The sequence below is a fragment of the Lynx rufus genome, unplaced genomic scaffold, assembly GCF_022079265.1.
Source record: "Lynx rufus isolate CCGP_SWC_20201006 ecotype Redwood Valley unplaced genomic scaffold, mLynRuf1.p SCAF_11, whole genome shotgun sequence".
Classification (NCBI taxonomy): Eukaryota; Metazoa; Chordata; class Mammalia; order Carnivora; family Felidae; genus Lynx; species Lynx rufus.
In genome coordinates this window covers 53,041,655-53,055,823 of record NW_025814825.1, presented here as the reverse complement: position 1 = coordinate 53,055,823, position 14,169 = coordinate 53,041,655, and the positions used below count along the sequence as shown (strand labels likewise).

At 39.9% G+C, this 14,169-nt stretch overlaps 1 protein-coding gene across 1 annotated transcript in view; it reads right to left on the bottom strand.

The window, feature by feature from the left end:
* FHIP2A (FHF complex subunit HOOK interacting protein 2A) overlaps nucleotides 1-14,169 on the bottom strand; it is a 37,640-nt gene that overhangs the window by 13,081 nt on the left and 10,390 nt on the right. The window contains exons 3-12 of the mRNA XM_047073490.1: nucleotides 12,250-12,419; nucleotides 10,419-10,523; nucleotides 9,854-9,976; nucleotides 3,998-4,297; nucleotides 3,585-3,781; nucleotides 2,197-2,311; nucleotides 1,569-1,645; nucleotides 1,290-1,482; nucleotides 655-824; nucleotides 121-264 (exon numbers count right to left, since the gene is read on the bottom strand). Coding sequence (XP_046929446.1) covers nucleotides 121-264; nucleotides 655-824; nucleotides 1,290-1,482; nucleotides 1,569-1,645; nucleotides 2,197-2,311; nucleotides 3,585-3,781; nucleotides 3,998-4,297; nucleotides 9,854-9,976; nucleotides 10,419-10,523; nucleotides 12,250-12,419 — 1,594 coding nt within the window. The remainder of the gene's footprint in view (nucleotides 1-120; nucleotides 265-654; nucleotides 825-1,289; nucleotides 1,483-1,568; nucleotides 1,646-2,196; nucleotides 2,312-3,584; nucleotides 3,782-3,997; nucleotides 4,298-9,853; nucleotides 9,977-10,418; nucleotides 10,524-12,249; nucleotides 12,420-14,169) is intronic.

The following is a 14,169-nucleotide window of genomic DNA, read 5'->3' as shown; positions in this document are numbered from 1 at the left end:
TAGATAAAAGAAGGGAAAACTGAATTCACAATATATCACTAGAACAACCTAAGAACAGAGCTATCATAGGTTATAAAACCAAGCAAAAGAGATGTAAGTCACATTTACATGGCAACTCACCTATTTACAATTTTATGGACTTCGGTTTTCCCATCATTTTTGGGGTGGTCTGGAGTAGCAGGAGGTGAAGAACTAAGCCACTCTTGATTTGAAAGAGTGTTATCTGGTGAAATGTCAGTAAATAACGGGTCTTCTTCGAGATCTCTACGTTTAATTTAATGATGTATTAAAAAAAAAAAAGACGAAATTTTAGTACATTTTCTAAACCAGAAGATTGTCTACCATTCTCTTTTCTAATGTCTTAGAACACATTACCTAACTTTACCAGTAAAACAATTACATTTTATAGGGATGTTAGTATCTTACATGCACATCAAACTCAAGAACGCGTTGATTTTGTTAGGTTTAATGAATACCACTTGTGACTTAAAAGGATGGTGCTATCATGGCACCTAAACTTTATTTTTGAAAATCATGTAAACTGTAAGAGGTTTTTTTTTGTTTTTTTTATGAATAAGGGAGAGAAGTAGGAGGAGAGAGAAAATTGCGATTCAATATAAGATGCTGAACTTGCAGAGTCAGATGGGAACTTACACGGCTCCTGCTATCAATCCGTTTTCCACCACATCTTTATCTTCTGGACACACAGGCTTATATTCGGTATAATTTCTTTCTTGTAGGTTTCTTAGGACCAAGTTGTAAAGAATGTGCTCATTGGGTTTTTGTAAGAGATGTTCGAACATTCTTAATGTCATTATGCTTATCTGAAACCAAAAATGATAATAAAGGCTGAGAAATATGTCTAAATACATTATTCTTCTTGCCATCCTGTGAGTCATGTTTTCAATTTTTATTTACTGGTGTATTTTTAAATCATTTTTTGAAGTTTATGTATTTATTTTGAGAGCGAGAGCACACGAGCCAGGGAAGGGCAGAGGGAGAGAGACAGAGACAGAGAGACAGAGACAGAGAGAGAGAGACAGAGAGAGAGAGAGAATATAAAGCAGGCTCTGCACTGTTAGCGCAGAGCCTGATGCAGAGCTCGAACTCACGAACCGTGAGATCGTGACCTGAGCCAAAACCAAGATTAACCCACTGAGCCACCCAGGCGCCCCGCATGCTTTCAATTTTTAAAGCCACGTGAAGAGGCTGCACTCAAAGCATCACAAGTACATTAAAGTCATATTTCCAAGAATGGAAGTCCAATTCTAAATCATTACATAGCATACCTCATCAGATATGTGATCACAATGTTCTATTAACCTATGTCTTAAAGGGTGTCTGCTAATTTCAGCCAGAGTTTCTGGTTCCCTCTGTTCTCCAAGGATAAAAAACACCATTTCTTGAAGCAAAACGTCAGAGGTTACTTGCCGAACAATGCGATGGAGCAGGGCAGTTGATGTCAGAATACCCATCTCAGAACTGGGCATAACAAACAGGTGATTAGTGGGCAAAAATAACATGAACATAGCAACGTTTTCTTTTTTTAAAGGAAAAGGGCCACTCACGTTTGCATCAACTGAGGTTCCATAACGCCAATAAAAAATCTTTCATGAACAGCTTTGGCAAGAGCAACAGCAGCAGTCTAGAATATAGGAGGAGCATCATTATCTTCTTTTGTTTTCATGGAAAAGAGAGATTAATCTGTAACATCGACAAGCCAGTCTGCACCCTCCATCTGAATTAATGTGGAAAAACAAACTTGCCTATTGACCATCTTGTTGATGGCACATAAACCTGGGTTAGATGTTAGCTACTTGGTTCTTTACATTTCATCTAAATTTCCAAGAACAAGACAGATAGGACAAAAATATTATCCCAATCACATTACAGTATTAACATCCCCCCAAGGAGGTGAAATGGTGGGAGGTCGATGTCACCTTATGAAGCTTTCCATTGTAATACTTAAAGACATATAAGGTCAGACCTTGAGCTGTGATTTATTCCAGAGTTGCAACACACACACACACACACACACACACACACACGCATGTTTTTTTGTTTATTTGTTTGTATTTATTTTACTGTGCTATCCTAAGATAATTAAGATATATTTGAGGATAGAAACTGAGGAAATTTGACTTAATAGACATTCACATTTAAAAATTATCAATCAATAACAAAAAAAATTCACACCTTTTGTGCTTCCTTTATGAGTTGATCACAATAATCAAACCAGGAAAGAAATGAAATTAAGGCTCGTTTTCCTGGAAATGCTGAAGCATCTTCTTTATGACTGTATGAGTCCAAGCTGTAGGACATGGGAGAGAAATGCTAAGTCCAAAGTTATCTGAAAGCATTCATCTAGTTCAGTACATATGGAAAGATGAAGGTATGTGAATGAACGTACACAGTAAGATATATTTACACAGGCAACGCCAGATGACTAAAGAAAGCCAAGGGGAAAAGAAAACCTTTTAAATCAAAAGTTGTAAATAATTTCACTCATTAAGTGGAAACAGAGAGACTAACAAGAACGCAGCTGTGGAGGAAAAAAACACACAGACAGCTCCTCATGCTTCCGCCATAAATATGACCAAGTGGCAGGAATGAAGTGTCTGAGGCTCTCAGCCACTGGGATGGAAGAAAAGGAAGGTAAAGGAAGGTGTGCAAAAAGAAACAAGCAGCCTCCTTCTCTTCCTGCCTTGCAACACAGTAGTAAAGTAAACCCATGGGTCTGCCCTACGGATGTTGGCAGAATATCAGGGGGAAAAGACAAGTAGGGGGGTCTGGGTAGCTCAGTTTATTGAGTGTCCCAATTCTTGATTTCGGCTTAGGTCATGGCCCCAGGGTCACAGGATGGAGGCCCACGTGGGGGTCAGGTGAGTATGGAGCCTGCTTGGGATTCTCTTGCCCTCTCCCTCTGCCCCTACCTTACTCACACTTGCTCTCTCTCTCTCAAATAAATATTTTAAAAAGTGAAAAAAAAAAAGACAGGTAAAAACCAAGGAAGAGTTAAAAATACACAGAAAAATTATAACAGGTTATTATACTAAAATATTAGGCTGCTTATAGATGATGGGATTAGGGGCAATTTTCCTCATGCTGCTTTATAAACTTATAAATGTTCTGTGATGATCACATCTAACAATGAGAATCAGGGGGAGCCCCAAAAGACGGGTAAAGGCGGTAAAAAAATAAGGGAGGAGGAGACAGTCCATATACACAGGCCACCAAACATGAGACTCCCCTAGAGGCTGCAGAAAGTATTCATAAAAGGATGTTCTGTCTTTGGGAGGGAAAAAAAAAAATCAGATACCGTTATTGGTTTTAATGTAATTAAGGTCTTAATTGCTCAGTATAATGGAAAAATAACTACGCAGCGGCTGTATTGTTCCCATACCAACTCATTCCTGATTGGTAACAAATTTAAAATGGGTCTCCGAACATAATCCCATTTAATGATCACAAGTAACGTCCCTCTTTCCAAAACTAAACGTTTATGTCACTGCAAACAGAAGTGAACTTAAAAGTGTAGGTGGAAGAAGCCACGTCTAGGGGAAAACACAAGTAACGGTGCTCACCCCCAGTTAATTGCCTCCACGGTCTCGATATCTAGCGGATCCACTGACTGAGGTAGGGCCTTGTACAGCGAGGCGAGTCTGTCGGTCAGCAGTTCGCACAAGCAAGTGCTCTGTGTGAGGCACCTGGCGGCCGCGGGCTCCGGCAGACTTACTAACAACATCAAACCCTCGCAGGCTTTCACAGCTATTCGGCCATCCTGATGGGAAGAACACACACCCCTTCAATTTTTGAATTAGATGTATGTGAAGCAAGTTGCCTGGAAAAAATTCAACTTAAATAGATTTAATGTTTTACACGAAAATAAGGATCTATATATATGTATATATATATATATATATTTTCTATTTCAAATGCATGTAACTGTGATCAGGATGTGGGGCGGGGGGTGGGGGGAAGAGTAAAGGAGACTCACGGGACTTCTAGTAAGATTTAACAGGGAATTCACTAAGTTGTAATCCTGGTTGGGACGAATGACGGTGGCCTCCGGCAGTGAGGTGACGGTGAGATTATCCAGGCTCGTGGACAGGTCATCTAGCTGGTGAGGAGGCTCATCATCTAACTCTGCGTGCTCCAGCCCCGTGGCACCAGACAGTTCCTCTGGCTGACACGACTGTCCCGTGTCTGTTGACAAGGAATCCTGACCTTGACCTTTTGATGTGTCTTCTGAAATTACATCTGCTGTTCCTTTGGAAGCCAGTGATTTCAACTTATTCTGAAAGAGAATACATGTTCTGTAAGATTCCTTTCAAAACACTTATAAAACAGAAGTCACATTTTTATTGGTTTTTCTGTAATTAACATTCTATAATTCTATAGAATTACAATTCCATAATTAACATAAAGTCTAGCCAACGTAGCAACAGATAAAAGAAGTGTTAGAACAAATGAAAATACTCGGGCTTCAACAACTGTGTTTTAAATATTTTATTTTACTTATTTTAGATTTTTTTTAATGTTTATTTATTTATGAGAGAGAGAGACAGAGGGCGAGCTGGGCGGGGGCAGAGAGAAAGGGAGACACAGAATCTGAAGCAGGCTCCAGGCTGCGAGCTGTCAGCACAGAGCAGGACGTGAGGCTCGAACCCACCAGCTGTGAGATCATGACCTGAGCCGAAGTTGGACGCCCAACTGACTGCACCACCCAAGCACCCCTAAATATTTTTAAATTGCAGAGGCATCTAGAACACTTTTCACACTAACTGCAGAATGTACCATGACCACAGCAATGAACAGTATTAGTGATTACTATTTGACTACTGCTACAAACAACTCATGTTAGTGGGGGGGAAAAAGAAGATTCAGGAGTTTTCAATTGCAATTAAATGTTTCCTCCTCACTGGGTTACTGAAAATACATAGCCTTCACATTGATTCTTTTAGGACTGGTTTTCTAAGATGATTTTTCTATGTTTTCCTTTGTTTCCTATGTTTACTTTAGAAAAAGGACTCAATATTCTCAGGACTTTTTTTTTTTTAACATTTATTTGTTTTGAGAGAGAGAGAGAGAGAGAGAGAGAGAGGGAGACAGAGAGAATCTCAAGCAGGCTCTGTGCTGTCAGCATGGAGCCCGACACCAGAACTCGATCCCCTGGGCTGTGAGATCCTGACCTGAGCTGAAGTCAAGAGTCAGGCGCTTAACTGACTGAGCCACCCAGGTGCCCCTCTTCAGAACCTTTTTATTAGTGTTCTTGATGGAAACAGATTTACTGGACATGTCGGCCCCACCCCCCACACACACACCCAGACACAAAGAGAATCTCAACCGAAGCTAACCATTCGTTTCGAGGCAAAGAGTATTTTGTTTTCCATTCGAACACAAGAACAAAAATCAAATCACACACACAGGTCAGACGTCATCATAAACCAGCTTCTCCACAGGCCCGATCACCATATTTCACCTAGCACAGAGGTGCATTAAATGCTGAATGAATTCAAAGTTCTATTTCCAAAGTTAGATGATAGCTATGATAAATCACTTTTATTACAGTTAAAAATATAGTTTGGACCAATCTTCTTGAGAAATCGAGCCCGCAGCACATGTTAAAAGAAAACGCTTCTGTAGAACGACAGAACAACCGTCCCGTTTCCTAGAAAACTGCGTATCACAATCTTTGTGAATGTAAAACATTCGATTCCATCTAAAATTCTACTAATATTGTTGGAAGTGGTATCTCAGATAAGAATGGCAAAGGGCAGAATACTCTTAGGACTGCATTCAGTCCTTAAACTAGCGTTTCTCAAAGTAGGACTCAAGACTGTCAGGGTCACGGTCTTCCGTGGGGCTACAGAAAGTCGCAGACTCCTGCGTCAGACCCAGACCTGCCAAATGGGAATATTCGGAGGAGGAGCCAACGAAGCCGCATTTTTATTTGTTTGTTTGCATTACTGAGTATGGTTGACAACGTTAGATTCGTGTCAGTGTCCAACACTGTGGTGGAATCTGCGTCTCTTAAAAGTTCCGTAGGCGATGAGGAAATGCTGCCTTCTCTTGCACTTTGGTTCTTCCCGAAACTTTCTGCTCTAGGGATCTTAATGACAGCCAAAGCACATTTATACACACAACCCTCAGATCTCCTGAACACAGACTTCTCTCCCAAATCGCAGGTTTGCGAGACCAGATACCTGCCAATTCTCTCCAACAGGACACCAGGAGGACTCAGAACCTCCAGAACCGTAATCACCATCTTTCCCCTCAACATAAGCTCCCCCAGGGCTCCGTTCTTTCTGTCAGCGACAGCCTTGCTGGTTCGGGAGTTCACACATTCGTCATCCTGTCTCTTCTTCCTGCACGAGACCCCACCGAACCTACCTCTGGCATCTCCTCAACATATTCACTTCATTCCAACCCACTGCTTCCCGCTTCCAGTCCATGTTACTTTTCGTTGGGGTTACTCCCCCAGCTGCCGAGTTAGTTCCTCTGCTTTTCCTTCTCCACTCAAAGGAATCCACTGTACAAGATGCTGCCGCCAATTGAACTTCAGGCACAGATACCACCGTGTAATTACATCCCTGCTCCAAAATCTTCAATGGCTCCCCAGTGACTGCAGGTGTGTTCACATTCCTCATCCTGCCATTCAAAGCCTTTGACCAACTCCTTGTCTATCCCTTCAGGCCCTTCGCTTATCACATATCCTAAGTGTACTGTTTCTTGACCACACCACACACTTCTGTACCTTCCTTCCCTTACTTATGTTCATCTATTCTTCTCTAAGCAGCTCTCAAGGCTCACATCAAGGTAGTTTCTTCTACGAAGTCTTTCCTGACCACTGAGAGCAGATGTAATCCTTTCAGCCTATCGAGGCTTAAGGTACTTTTACTTTGTACCCTTAAGATACTCACTTTACCTCAGATTATAGTCTGAGTATGAGCCTTACCCTTGTCACCAGACTATACGCTCCTTTAGGACAAAGACTGTTTCTAACTCATTTACCATATGCATTTAAATCATAGGAGATGTAAACTGTAGCTGATATAAATGAAAAGAGAGGTTAGACTTCAGGGGACACATGCATGAGAATTGCAAAGTACTTTTGTTATCCTCTACACTTACGAGTAATATAGCTGCATTGTTCTGAAGATTCATTCATTCAATAGTGTTATTTAAGCAGTTATTATACATTATACCGGATATTAGAGAAGCTGTGGGAACCCAAAGATTAATGAGACAGGGTCCTCGTCCTCAAGGAACTTATTGGCCAGCAGGAGAAAAAAAAAATGCACTTAAATAACACTAATGCCAGGGAGACTGTAAAAATTACATTAAAAGCTTATGAACAGTCTTGAGAAAATGAAGATACCTACCACCTCAGGCTGTGGAGAGGTATGTGCTATAAGACTGGCATATTACAGCAGACATGTCACTGATTCCGGGGGTTCTTTGGAGGGAGGTCTAAATATAAACATTTCTCAGGGCACCTGGGTGGCTCAGTCGGTTACGTGTCCGACTTGGCTCAGGTCATGATCTCACGGTCCGTGAGTTTGAGCCCCGCGTCGGGCTCTGTGCTGACAGCTCAGAGCCTGGAGCCTGCTTCAGATTCTGTGTCTCCCTCTCTCTGACCCTCCCCTGCTCATACTCTGTCTCTCTCTGTCTCAAAAATAAATAAAAACATTAAAAAAAATTTTTATAAAAAAATATAAACATTTCTCTGAAGGCAGGTAAATAAAGGGTATCTCACCATCACCTTACATATGCCCACAAATTTTCTCTGCTTCTGATCTATGGCTGTGTACTTCTGAGTAAGTTGCAGAGATTCTGATAAAAAGTCCTTTTAAAGCTTAAGCTCGGGCAAAAATCCATGCATTTAAGTAACTAGGGTATCTAAGAAAACTTTAGTAAACGTGCACTTTGAGAAGAAACATCTGACTTGGCCAGACTGAGATACTTGATATATTTATATCAAAAATTAAAGGACTGTAATATCATTCTAATGAATAAGTCCTTGAAACCTGAACTCATAAATGTATTCCAGCCGTTTTGAAGCAAACTTTCAAAATATGAGGCGCATCACGAGAAACTGGCATTCACAATCCTCATCTTCAACCAGAAACTTAAATTCATGCAATGGTACAGCTCGGCTGCCTGTCCGTCTTCATCAGGAGCGCAGAAGCGGATCTCGGGTGGCTTAACTCCGTAAAGTGAGATAGAAAACAGACCCGCCCACTAGACTGGCTCAAGCTTTTAAAGACAAAACCAAACCCTGACAACACTCACTCTGACAAGGCTGTGGAAAACGGGAACTACTCTCATACGTTGTTGACGGGACGCAAAACGATAAGCCCATGTAGTAAAACGGTGCGGCAGTTTCTTACGAAAATCAGAATACACTTGCCACACGATCCCGCAAACCTACTCTCAGGTAGTGACCCAAGTGTGTGAAAACCTAAATCCACGCACCAAAAAAACTGGGTGTGAATGTTCAGAGGGGCTTTATTCATAACTGCCCCACACGGGAAACAACCCCAAGTCCCTCAACTGGTTGAATGCATGAACAATGGTGACGCATCCATACGATGGAATACTACTCAACAATATCAAGGACCAAACTCGTCCACAAACCTCCAATGCATTCTGCCAAGGAAAAACAGCCAGACCCCAAAGGCTGATTACATTTGTGACTTTCTGTAAAAGAGGAAACCTGGGACGGAGACACATCAGTGATTGCTGGGGACAGGGGTGGAGACAGGATGGCTACAAGGGACGTGCCGGAGGGCGGCGTGACTGTTGTGTAGCTCGACTGTGGTGGTGGCCACGTGACTGTGTGTCAAACTCAGAGAACTGTAGACCCAAAGAGGGGAAACTGCACTGTATGTAACTTATACCTAATCTAGGGGAAAAAAAAGAAAAGAGAGAAAAAGATTTTTTAAAAAACTAAAAAATCAAAACTGTTTTTTCTACCATATTCCTAATAATTTCACTGCTGAAAACAAAAGAAAAAAGTTAATGAAAGAAGAAAGTACACAAAAATTGTCTGATTTAGGGGCACCTGGATGACTCAGTCGGTTAAGCATCTGACTCTTAACTTCAGCTCCCGTCATGCTATTACAGTTTGTGGGTTCAAGCCCCGCATTGGGCTCCGTGCTGACAGCATGGAGCCTGCTTGGAATTCTCTCTCTCTCTCTCTCTCTCTCTCTCTCTCTCGCTCTCGCTCTACCCCACCCCTGCTCATGTGCACACGCGTGCTCGTTCTCTCTCTCTCAAAATAAATAAACTTAAAAAAAATCGTCTAATTTAAAACTAGAAGTAAAACCCAAAATATCAGTTGATGTAATAAGTAAAGTATGATTCAATGACTATGGCTAAGAAAAGACAGTACAGAACATGAAAGCAATCCCAACTGTGATCCCAGGCTGGAGAGGTAACTCGTGACTTTGCACATCTGTCCAAATCTGCACACACCATCCCTGCCCCAGTCCGGGTCACCCATGCTCCACACTAGAGCTTGCCTGGCTGAAAAGATAGCTTATAAACTTCTGTGACTTCTCTCTCCCTGATTTTCCCCTTCAAGCTGCATTCCTGCTAAGCCTTGATTCTATGTGTCGAGACCCTGTGCTGCCCTATATATCTGGCTCAACTATTTTCTCTGAAAATTGTTTTCCCCAGAAGATTTCAAGTTAAAACAGTGATCTTAAGTGAAAAATAATTCTAGGAGGTAAAACAAGCCATATGATACCCACAAATGTAATTCCTTCTAATATTACTTACAGAATTCAATTCTCAAAATAATTTTAATATAAGCATGCTTTGAAGGTTGACAAGAAGCATACCGTACCTCCAGAAAAAAATTAACCAAGTAGGGATTTTGTTTCAGCTTTGCACACACGATACAGAGAAACTGGATTTCTTCATTTTCCGTTGGTGTTGCAAGGACTTCACCGCACAGTCGAATTAATTTCTGTCAAAAAATTTAAAACAAATTTTGAAACTTAGGTTACTTTTTACAAGTATGTAAACAGTTTTCTGTTTGCCTTACGTGTATTTAAATTTTTCAAATAATGCAAATACCTTGCATTTTTCAGATAGAAAGCTATTTAAAATCACCTATAACAAAACAGATTTACTAATTTTTCAATTGCCCTAAAAAAGCAATAAGGCGCACAAGAAACTCTCCTTGAGGTATCACAGAGGTAAGTTAAAGGAAAAATTGATGTATAAATTTTTAAGAGAAAAACATCAAGGGCATATATAATACCATGTCGGGTAGACAAAAAGCTCAAGGATTTGCTCATTTGCATGTTATTTTGAGAATAACTTCATGATTTTTACTCTCAGAAAAATTGCATTAAATAATTTATACGCTCAAAGAAATCCAATCAAATTTAAGGGGGAGAAAATACCTGCACTGGCCTGTGTACATTAATGTGTGGGAGTAGTGGCTGCTGGATTCTTCCCAGAAGTTTAGTGTAGAATACCAACACCTGCTGTCTCATTCCTGGAGGACACTGGGTATGCGAAAAAAGAAACACGAACAAGAAGAAAACAGGCAATACAGACACACTCAAAAGCCTTTAAATTAAAGACGAGGAGAAATACACACGTGAATATATTTCACCCTCAAAAGCCAAGGCAATCGGCCAACTAATGAGTTCGTCAGAATCAAATTCTCAACCCAATATTAATGACTGGTATTCTGGAAATAAAATTACATCTGGGACTATAATATAGCTTATGGAACCACAGGCTAATGTAATTACAAGCAGCGTGATAGTAACACGTTGTTGAGATCAGAGCTGGTTTGGGCAACATCAACCCGTTTACGCTCTAAATACGACAGAAACATGAAACTACTATGGTCAAATCCACGGCTAAAGCAAAAGCAGAATCTTGTTACTTACACTAATGATGGGTGATCAATAACCCTCCATCATAGAGATGCAGGAGTAAACAAAGCCTTCCAACACGTATATGTAAATAAAAGGAACCCTCTGGTATAAAATGCTGTGATTCATTCTAACAATGCTGGTTTACATTAGTTGCAAAATTATTTACATTATGATTATTATAAACAATGAAGAAGTGTTTATGACATGCCAGCTGTTTTTGATCTTTGCTGAAAAGGAGGTAAATGATTACTTACTCTGTGGGTTAAGAGAGCACGAACTAACAAGGTTCTATGTTCAATGATTGACCTGCTTATGCTGCCTCGCAATGAAAACAGTCACAAAATGAATATATTTCCACAGCATCATCACAGACACGCTATCTGGAAACAGTATAAACTATAATCTTAAGCACAGTATTTTTTTAGATAGCAAATACCTTGCATTATTCAGATAAAACATTAATAATGTTTTAATCACCAATATAAAAATTAATTTGCCAGTGGTACAATTATTAACATTCACTCAAAAACCAATTAATCTATATTCAAGTTAGTGTTGCAAAGCCCCTCTCTCCACATGACAGGAGAAAGAAGGGAGGAAGGAAATGAATTGCGGGGCACTGGAAGCAGATGTCCTGTCTCTAAAATATAAATTACATGAATGTAACTTAAAATGAATTGCGAGTATTACAGACTCGGTTAAAAGCAAACTGTCCTTAACACCACTGTTCGTGACTCTGTCTGGTGTTTCAAGATGTCTATTAATTTTTTCGTCAGTTGGATTTTCACACATATTACAGAAATTCACAGAACAAAACCCACAGGCTTTGAAACTTGCCTTCATACGCAATTTGAAAGTTTCTTGGTAAAGAATATTATTTATACCATAACATCAGTTTTGCAAAGATTTCTCAAGATTCATGAGGCCTAAAAAGTTAACCTGGCTCCACTCATCAGTAGAGGTCATGTCAGAACAATCAGTGACATTCTCTTTCAGGACTGTGAAAAAGAATTCCTATTTTCATAACACAACGTTCACTGGGTTCCTTCTCGTGTCCTATGGCTGAGTGTGTGCACTTGACTTTATTTTCACAAATGTTTACACTGTAATTCTAAGCAGCCTAAGTACCCATTGTTGTCTAGAGCATTTGGAGGCTTTGCTAGCTCTACGGAGAGTCACATTCGTACAGCCTGCATGCTTTCTGTTTTTCACAATCCTGACTTGAATCCTGCCATGCTTAATAAGTACCTCTATAATTAAATTTAGTACTTGGCAGCTTCTCTGTCTCTAAGACATTATTGCATGTATTACATGCCCAAGAACACGATGTGGATTAGGAACTTACGTCAGCTTTCCCTAAGGTATATAACGTTTCCAAGATCTTGTGATGAAGCAAATATTCCATGCATGGCCCTGTCACTCCGAATTCTCGCTCACGTTCTTCTTGTAGCAAAATACCTAACATCTGGTCCAGATGAGAAGGGATATTTGTATCTGTCACTGGGGCTTTATCATCTAAATAATAATAATAAAAAAATTCATCAAACATTCAAACATTTTAAAACTGCATATTTGTACCCAAATACTCTTGATATTTCCCCTATTCTAATTCAAACTGAGAAAAATCTCAACTACACACTTAAGTTTATATTCATGGTATAATTATCTTTGCCGGGATTCAGATGATTCTTTTTGCCATATTCTTATAAAAAAACTGAATCAATATTCTGAAATATATTCTATTAGCTAATGTCCATGCACGAGAATTCAAAATAAGAGCCATTTATATGGAAATGGGAACTTGACCAAGAAAAATACATGTAAATCAATATTTTGTATGCACTTGCAACTAAAGTTTTTTTTTTTTTTTCAATCAGCCAGTTCAGAAGATCTGAATTTTAAGTCTATATAGAAACAGGTTGGCCTTTAAACATTGAGCCGAATCAGGCAGGATGTGTAGAAAAGGCAGGTTCTGTTTTGGACTGCTACTGAATCACACCGTAACACTGGCAAGTCAGACATTTATAGCCCCTAATTAATCTCCATTTGTGAACGCATGAGGAGCTCAAAGAAAAATTTTGGACATCTCTCATTAACAGACAACTATTCACAAAGCTAAAGCTTCTCCTCAGGAGAGTTCTTATAAATCCTATTGATTTTTTAAGATAAAATTTCATCAATACTTTTCAGAGTTCACAGTTCAACTTGAAAATCACATGGTTTTATCAACCTGTCCTTATTGTTAAAATTACTCTTAATAAAGGGGTTAAATTACTCTTAATAAAATGTGAAGTTTTCTAGAATATTTAAATGCAAAATATACTTGGAGGGGGGCATGGGTGGCTCAGTTAGTTAAGCGTCCAACTCTTGATTTCAGCTCAGGTCATCTCACAGTTTGTGAGATCAGGTCCTGTGGAGCCTGCTTGGGATTCTCTCTGCCCCTCCTCTGCTTGCATGCGTGTGCTCTCTCTCTCTCTCTCTCTCAAAATAAATAAAAATAAATAAACATCAAAATATACTTGGAAATGCCAAGTTCTTACTTACATTTCTATTGTCATTTACTTACTACATAGTATGTACAACACAATCCTAGTATGCTATATATTTATTTGATGACATGTTGCTTTGTCTGTATGTGTGCACATTTTTGTAAACACACAGTTTAAACCATAACACTAAGCCCTACAGAGAAAACAATGGAAAGACAAGAGTCACCCTTGTTTCCAAGGAGGACATATGTACCAAGTTTGATATAATATCTGGCAGGTATTAAAAGCATGGCACCCAGAGGGATACCTGGGTGGCTCCGTCAGTTCAGCGTCCGACCTCGGCTCAGGTCGTGATCTCACGGTTTGTGAGTTCAAGGCCTGTGTTGGGCTCTGGGCTGATAGCTCAGAGCCTGGAGTCTGCTTCAGATTCTGTGTCTCATTGTCTCTGCCCCTCCCCCACTTGTGCTCTGTCTCTCTCCCTCCCTCTCTCTCTCTCTCTCTCTCTCTCTCTCTCTCAAAAATTAAATGTAAAAAAAAAAAAAAATTAAACAAAACAAACAAAAAAAGCATGGGGCCTGGAATTAGACAACTTGCATTCAAATCTTGGCTCAGTCACTTGTAGTTGGATGACCTTGGCAAGCTATTCAAGCCTCAGTCACCAACACCTGTAAAATGGGGCTAATCAACACCAGTAAGTGTTTTTGAATGATTTCAATGAAATGACGTGTGTAAAGTTCCATGTCTTAGCACACAGTAAGAATTCAAGAAATGTTAAC